The sequence below is a fragment of the Arachis ipaensis genome, chromosome B06 (genome assembly GCF_000816755.2).
Source record: "Arachis ipaensis cultivar K30076 chromosome B06, Araip1.1, whole genome shotgun sequence".
NCBI classification, from domain to species: Eukaryota; Viridiplantae; Streptophyta; class Magnoliopsida; order Fabales; family Fabaceae; genus Arachis; species Arachis ipaensis.
The window spans coordinates 127621768-127630113 of NC_029790.2; the positions used below are offsets into that span (position 1 = coordinate 127621768).

At 35.7% G+C, this 8346-nt stretch overlaps 1 protein-coding gene and 2 long non-coding RNA genes across 7 annotated transcripts in view; 2 read left to right on the forward strand and 1 right to left on the reverse strand.

The window, feature by feature from the left end:
* The window catches only part of LOC110263581, a 2313-nt gene extending 1102 nt beyond the window's left edge, over positions 1-1211 (forward strand). The window contains exon 2 of the long non-coding RNA XR_002349406.1: positions 841-1211. This is a non-coding gene — a long non-coding RNA (uncharacterized LOC110263581). The remainder of the gene's footprint in view (positions 1-840) is intronic.
* LOC107605208 (elongator complex protein 6) lies at positions 8-5067 on the reverse strand. Of its 5 annotated transcripts, none has more exons than XM_021105075.1 (6): positions 4821-5067; positions 4457-4753; positions 4013-4085; positions 3452-3651; positions 3224-3370; positions 8-247 (listed from the first exon to the last, which is right to left on the reverse strand). In XM_021105075.1, the coding sequence occupies exons 2-6, from the start codon at positions 4694-4696 to the stop codon at positions 125-127; spliced, it is 783 nt and encodes a 260-aa protein (XP_020960734.1). In that variant the 5' UTR covers positions 4697-4753; positions 4821-5067; the 3' UTR covers positions 8-124. The 5 variants fall into 5 exon arrangements, with proteins under 5 accessions (XP_020960734.1, XP_020960735.1, XP_016162481.1 ...); XM_021105076.1 differs by having other exon boundaries at positions 4013-4019; positions 4457-4730; positions 4821-5065; XM_016306995.2 differs by having other exon boundaries at positions 4457-4730; positions 4821-5065.
* Positions 1774-2850, forward strand: LOC110263582. Its single transcript, XR_002349407.1, has 2 exons — positions 1774-2336; positions 2424-2850. It is a non-coding gene; the product is annotated as an uncharacterized LOC110263582 (long non-coding RNA).

An 8346-nucleotide genomic window follows, 5' to 3' on the forward strand; every position in this document is an offset into this window, starting at 1 on the left:
ATCAAGATCCTCATTGAAATTAAGAATCGCTTCTTCCAAAACTTGCAAGAGTCTAACACAATAGATGCACAAATCACTGTCTCATTCAAGATTAAACAACTCTGTACAAGCATATTCTTCAGCTCTAGGTTCTTGTGCCAGCGTAGAAGTACTCAATGTTATTTTCCTTGATCTTGAAATGAAAATTTTGAATCTTAATTGATGAAATTCCTTGCTGCTTTTGTGTTTCCTTATTTAAAACCATCACCTGAATCCAAAAAAGATGAATAATTAACAAGACAAAGTAACTAGACGTTAATGTGGTAAAATTCATGGTTCAGGCAACAGTTTTACCAATATTAAGTCACCATTAAACAGAAAAGAAAAAGTGAAGCAAGTGCTATTTGCAGTTGCAGTTGCAGTTGCACTGTCACTAGAACATAATTCAACATTAGAAAGATTAACAATAAAGAGTTTCTTCCTTCTTTCCTATTTACTCGATAATTTGCAAGGATATGAAGGACTTAGCACATGAATTTACAATTCCATGAAGCAATTGTTTATAGATTTTGCATATCAATTGCATTATATAACTGCCATGCTTTATTTCAAAGATAAATTGGGCATGAAGCAACTAAAGCAAATTTTAAGCTTCGTATGGGTGCAGTTAGAACAAAAGAGGAATGGAATTCATGTGGAACTGAAATAACTTGTTTGGAATAGAACAAAAATGAGAACTGATATAATTTTCCAAATCCATGTTGTTGAGTTAGAATTAATTTTAGTGTGATAATATGATGACAAACATTGTTATTGGGTTAACAGCACAAAAGTGTGCTAATGGGTTTATGAGTAGTGTAGGCCCAATATATTCATCTCAGCCCACATCATGAAGGTTCAGCAAAAACTCCACAATGCTCAAATCAAAGCTTCAGCCCTGGGTGATGGTGAGTACAAAAATCAGAATCACCGTACCAAGAGAGATGGTTCAACATTGCATGGTTTGACTAAGGAAGCAAAAGCAAAAAGGGACAGTTGGCAACACTATGAAGAACGAGGGACAGCAAGGACATAAGGACAGCACAAGATCAAACTGCAGAAGATCATTAGCAAAGTTGGGTAGAACAAAACAAAAATGCAGAGCAACGGGCAGCTATTGTAATGGTGCAAAATGGAAAAGAAAGCACGCCAGGAAAAGGACAGCTACAACGGGCAGAATCAGCAAAGAAAAAGAAGAGGCAGTGAACCAATTCGAAGAAGCAAGCTACTCACTATATAGCTGGCTCTCAACAACATTTGAAGAGTTAAGGAAAATAGAGTGAAAAATTCAAAGTATCATCTTATACATGCATAATTATTTTCCTTCATCTTTGTGCTTCTGTTAGGGACTTGGGTATCATGGGGTGCTTAAAGTCCCACATCGAGTAGGATGGGATGCTTGATGTTGTATAGAAGGAGAGTGGTTCTTCCCCTTTATTAGCTAACTTTTAAGGTGTGGTTTTCCACTTTTCTTAGATACTTAACAATGGTATTAGAGCATGGTTGTTGGCACCATGGAAAGGGCTACCTATAAGCTGGATTAAAGTGAATACTGATACTGATAGCCGGTAACAAAGTGGCTACCGTTGGATCAATGTCGATAGAGTGAAGCCACCGTGGACATCGGCTCTCCAGGGGCGGTGTATTGTTAGGGACTTGGGTATTATGGGGTGCTCAAAGTCCCACATCGGGAAGTATAGGATGCTTAACAGCTTCATTTTAGATACTTAACAGCTTCATTTTAGATTTCTGTAATAGAAAAAGGAAAATCATGATGAGGTGAAAAATAAAAAAAGCCATGAGAGAAAAGAGGCAAGAGAGATACATTGAAAAAACCAGATATTTTCTGTGTATTTTCATGTCACTTTTAATAGAATTTGATGGGAAATGATTTGATTTAGATGACAAGAATGTAAAAAGTAAAAACATGGGTCGGAGGAGATCATGTACAGGTAGGGTAGTCCAGTTACAGGGAGTTGGAGGTGTAGATCCTCTCAATTTAAAAATCCACACGATCATGTTAAACTCTAAATACTCTTGTGGGACCCATGATAAGATTTTCACCAATGGTTGGACTCTCTTGTTTGGGGAGTGGAGAGGGCCATACTCTCAAACTACTTGAAGGTCTATTGTAGACATTCTTTTCACTTCTGCAGAGCTGCTTTGACCTAGAAGAGAGATATTGGATAACACAAGGTTCCATCACCAAACTTCTGACCTTTAATTGTTTGTTCATCTAACTTCTAACCTGAACTACGAATTGGTATCAAAGCTCCCATATTGATTTGACAGATAAGACAAACAATGTAGCCTCCAATGTGAGACTTCCATACACAATGAATATTTCAAGTTCATATGTTAAGCAATGGTATAGTCAGGTAATTCATACAAGTTGAATGTTGCAGGTCTAGTGAACAGGTCAAGGAAGAAACTTTAGGAAGCTGTTGTAGGATGAATACCAAGAAAGAGGGTCAGAAGAGGCCTATGCTTTGATGTGAAGGGTATGTTTGCATGAAGGAACAACTAAGGGTAATGCTGATATACTAGAATGTTACAGTAAGACAATTAAAGCAAGCCTCCAAATTACAACATTGTCATCAAAGTGGGCTCATATTAAGTGAGACAGAAGGGTTACGGTTTCTTGATCACGAGTTATCTCACACAATTTCATCTCAAACAAGGTGGCTGAGGAAAATGAAGAGAAACTAATCATTATGTTTGGAAAACTCTATTGAGTTTGTGAAACATTTTGTTTTCATTTTCAATGTTTTTTGTTTTCAAGATTTTTTAAAGGAAAAAGTGAGAACAAATATAAGATTTTATTGTTTTCAATTTTTTTCTTCACAAAATCCTTTTAAAAAAATGCTTTTACAAATCAACCAAACTCTAAAGGTGCCTTGAGTACGTTCACACTTTTCTTGATTAAAAGTTGGCCTCTTCACTCTCCTTAACTGCCACCCAAAATAATAATAGCGTAGTTGCAGGGTTTATTTGGCCAACAGATGAGTAAAATACACAAGGTTTGTAGAGTCTTAGCAATTAGTCATGAAAAGTAAGGAACTGCTTAGTGCCTTCTGGGTGTCAAAATCTATCAAATAGAAGTCAAAGAGAGGTTGGTCTCGATCAAAAGATTTCATTACTTTCTAGCATGAACATTATAAATAACTGGTCTATGAACTTCTTAAATAGAATGATAGAACCAAACCTGTCCATGCACATCTTTTGCTAAACCAGTAGCTAATGGATCAACCTTGATCAAGATATCAGCAAGGTACTCTATCTCTAACATAAAAGCAGGCCTCTCTCCATCTGAATAAATATCTTGATGATTGAGTGCAACAAGTGCATAGCCCTGTGACAAGAAAAGAGAGAAATAAAGAACAGAACTATATTAAAATGATCTAACAAATTGGTCGAGCAAATGTTATCTTACATTTTCTGATGTTAGCGTATAGCAGTAATGCAGGAAGTCTAAAACATCATTTGATGAGCCATTAGCAGCAACTTCAAGGCACGAGATGTCATCTATGACGACAGTGACAAATTTCTTGTTTTCTGGATGTAATTCACTGATCACTCTTTCAATTTTCTCAAAGACAGTAGCAAGTCCATCGTGCTTTGGTTTTCCTTCAACTGGTCATCAATAATGTCGGTGTTATTTGGCCATGTGTATGATCCTTCAGAGACAATGCAGATATTTCAATTTACTTACAGACTTACAGCCCCTAATGAACGGTAAGTTATAACAAGACGTTAAAACCAGAAATGTTTTGTTTTCTTTTCCATGTTTCCTTTACAACATGTCGGAAACAAGAGACGGTGAAAAAGGTGACAATTTTTTGCTTAACTTTGAAAACAAAATATGTTTTCTCAAACTAGAATAACCTAAGTATCTCAACTTACAAGCCTTATATCAATTAATTTTGTAAAAACAAATGGTTAGAAAAAGTTATAAACAGAATCAAAACCAAACATAAATAAATAATTTCCTCACCTGGACACTGCAACATAAGCATGTCAAGGAAAAAGAATCTCCCGTTATCTCTTTGAGAAGATAAGTTGCAACCCTACCATATGCAAATATGAATAATTCAAATACAATCCATAAAGAAAATAAAGGCATTTTATTTGTAAATAAACTACAGAATCATAGAAGTAACCAGTTAGCATGTAATCGAAGGACACTTCAAGCTGTGGTGGAAATGATGCAATTCATAGACAGAGATATTGGAAATGAGAAGAGTTTAAGTTTGATGCACTAATAACAACAGTTTAAAATCAACATTGTCCATTTGCATGTATGAAAACCCTAAACCCCTTCTACTAAGATGGTAATCCATAAATAATAACTGAATGTCTATATAAAGTTTCTTCTGAACGGAAGTATTTAAAGTTAAATTCTAAGAAACGGCGATGCCGAGAAAGAGGAGAAAAGTACAAGCTTCCTGAGAACACGGTCGTAGTGGTTAATAGGATGAGCAAAAGCGAGGAAGATAACGGCAGAAGAAGGGCGAGAAGTGAACGAGCGCTTGAGAATGTGGTGAAGAACGAACGCACCACTGGTGTCAACACAATCCTCCACAAGCACGAAGCGACCGCACAGAGGCCATGGCTGCTGCGTCATGTTGCTGTGAAATCCCAATGCTTGATCCATAAGGTTCAGGCCCTGGGGTTCCATCTTCTGTTCTTCTATCGTGCTTTCTAGTTCAAGTCTAGGGCACAAAACAAAAGGAAACTGAAAGTTATAATTAATTAAACAATTCACATAGGGTGGAATGAACAGAGCTAAGAAAATGGAATACCAGTATCGGATGTCTAAAAAAGTGTTGTGTTGAGAAAGTGTTTCCAGGTTGGAGCGGTGCTAATAAGGAGAATCGGCGTTGTGCGGCGGCGGGGCTGTCGTCGTGGTCGGTCACAAGTCACAACGCAGGCGGCCGGCGGTGGTGAGTCAGGAATAGGAAGAAAGCGGAGAAGACTTGTGCGGCCTGTGGTGCGGGGTGGCGGCCTATTCAGTGAAGTGAGTTTTTTATTTTTTTGGTTTTATGGATTGGATAACTCCTAATTTAGGCATTTTATTTAAGTGAGTTGACAGTAATGAATCAAAATGGGCCTAGTATTACGGCCCAATGAAGAATGAGATGGGGCTAAAAGGTGTTAAAGCAATTGAGGATACTTCTCTGTGGCCCAAGAATGAGAAGTGCGGAATGGAATTTGGAAAAAGTGGTGAGAATACATGACCAAAAAAGAAGAAAGTGATGAGAATTGTGACGATAGAGCAAATCCTCATTTTGGTGTCTAAAAAAAATACACGTATAAATCATTTTGGTTTTCATCGGGCAAAGTAGTTTTTATGGGTAATAAACTTGAGTTGAACTAATTCCATAAAAGATTTAATTTAACTCAATTCTGTTATTTATGAAACTATTTTGACTCATTTAGGGTGTGTTGAATTGCTATCTATATTCATCAGAGATATGAGATAATGAGTTAATGACACATGTTCACTTTTTTGTTTAGTAAAACACAAATTTTAATATTACATGCTAATACACAATGATACACACAAAATATATTTATTTTATTGTCTTGCCCAAAAATTAGGATAAAAATATTAGATATAAGACATGCATCTTTATCACAAATTTTATCTTCAATTTTTCAAAATTTCATTTTCTATCATTTTCACCTTAAACACGAACGACTTTTTCGTTATTAGAGGTATTTATTATAAAAATAAAACTTTACATTTAAATAAAATACTTATTTAAATTTATCCAAATTATTATAATAATTTTTTAAATCATGCATTTTTTCTCCTTCTCCGTTTCTTTCTCCTAGTTCTTCTTCTTCCCTCTTCCTCATTCTTTTTTTTTCTTCTTCTTCTTTCAAATTTGCACACACACAAAATTTTCTTCTTTCCTTTTTCTTTTTCTCCTCTTTCTTTTCCTCCTCCTCCTTCGTCTTTTTTTTATCGTCATCACCAATAATATTAACATTTTACAAACGTCTTTATTAATTCTAATTTTCTTTGCTGCAATCATTAAATAATTTCGATTCATTTCTTAATTTATTTCGATTTATTTGTGCGTTAATTATCGGTTCATTTGTGTGTTAATTTCGGTTCACTTAATGCTGTTAATAAGTATTGACCAAATTTTTTATTCACAAGTAAACCGAAATTAACACACAAATGAACTGAAATTAATTTATAAATGAACTGAAATTATTTAATGATGGCACCAGAGAAAATCAAAACAAATAAAGATGTTAGCAAAATGTTGTTGTTGTTAGTGATAACGATAACTAAAGAAGAGAAGACGAAGAAGAGGAAGAGGAGGAGAAGTAGAAGAAGAAGAGGAGGAGGAGGAGGAGGAACACAAAAAGAATCTGCATGTGCGAAGAAGAAGGAAAAAAAACACGTATAATGACTTTCTTTAATTTTTATTGGTGTTAAATCTACTTAAATAAAAAAAATACTTAAATGTATAGCAATTCTCTTATTATAAAAACATAAATCTTTTTATCGATGTATTTCTTATAAAAGCATAAAATGAGAAAAACAGAAAATGATCTTTTAGCATATTTTTAACAAGTGTCCTTGTCTTAATAATATTCGTTAACAAAAACTAAAATTTATCCCAAACCATATGACAGTTCTAATAAAGCTTTTGTAGTGAATAGTTATAGGAATGAACTGTTAAGTACAAAATATCTTGAAAGATTTGTTTCAACAGGAAGATTCCTTTTATATTGAACAAATGTTTTAGTTTCAGCCGTGAGGGATTATAATACTAAGAAAATATCCTATAGAACAAAAAATTTTCAAAATTCTGAGGATTGACCCGAATATTATTAATCTCATATTACGATCATGCAAGTAAGAATTTTGACTACTACACAAAGTTGTCCATCAATTGTTAAGAAAAAAGAACCAATTTTTCAAGAAGTGGCTATCAGCATCTGTGACAATTTATGCTAATAATAGAAGCAGCAATATTTTTATATTCTATTCTCGTTTTATAGTCCCCGCAAACAAATATCAACATATTCACAGGCCACGACTTTGTTGTGAATAAGACAGTAACTTAGTGTAACTTTGTCAAACAAGCTAAGTAATTTTATTCATGCATAATAATATTTTGAAGTATTTTGGTCAAATTCATGAGTTCGTATTATTATATCTGTTCATACCCTAACTCAACACTAAGGCCTAAATTCAAATGAGAGGTCCGATCCAAAAGATTGATCCTCACTCTACACCGATCTTCTCTCAAAAAATCAGTTCCAACCACGACTTGCTCTAAGAAAGTCGAAAGTGAAGATTAGCTGACAGATAACACTTATTCAAAAAAGTAAATGCCCCCAAAATCTCTCATCCACTTCCAGGAGCCATATCTCAACTTCCCTAAGATAAATGGACGGTTATCCTCATTAAAAGGTAGAACTACTTCAACGGTGGTTATTGGTTCACCATTATAAATACACTGACACCCCTCAGGTATCAAAAAGTTTCAATACTCTCAAAACTTGCTTAGACCCTTGCTGACTTAGGCATCGGAGTGTTTTTGCAGGTACCACTCCCATTCTCACACGCACACACAAGTCGGATGGAGGCTCTCAAACGCGAACCTAGTCAAAGGGCTCCCTCCTTCAGACGATTGGACCAACCCAATGAGTCCAACCCGTTAATCTCTGGTTACTCATCGTAATATTGACGCCATTGTCGGAGACCCGAGAGATCAACCAGCAATGGCGACAATTCACCCGAAGATAGTCACACAGCGTCCGATTTTGAATAAGAGAATCTGGACGTTGGGAACAATGACGCGGACATGGCCACCCACCAAGGGGTGACCAACCAGAACAGAGAGGGCACTTCTGGGTTGAAAGACCCAAAGGCAAACTCTTTTAACGAGCGCGAGTCAGGAAAAGAAGGACAACCCCATGCAGCTGATTTCATGGGTTTGTTCCACAGCCATCAAGGGCGCTTGGAACAGTTGGAACAAGAACTGGAACGGTAGCGAGAGGTAAAGAGAAACTTGAGGAACGAGATAGAACGACGAAAAGAGCTAGAAGAAAAGCTCTCAATGTTGGAGTCCACTCTCAAAAGTCGAAGTTCCCGTAGCGACCGAGAAGATTCTCCCTTAGGCAGGGACGGATCCAAAAATTTTAATAAGGAGGGGCCGAATTTTAGATAATTTGGCCGAATTTTAGATATTTTTTTTATTTTATAAAAATAATTAACATATAATTATTAGAGTTAGTTTTCCCCAACGTTTGGGGTAAATTCTATTTGTATCCCTAACGTTTAAATCGTCCTATTTGTAT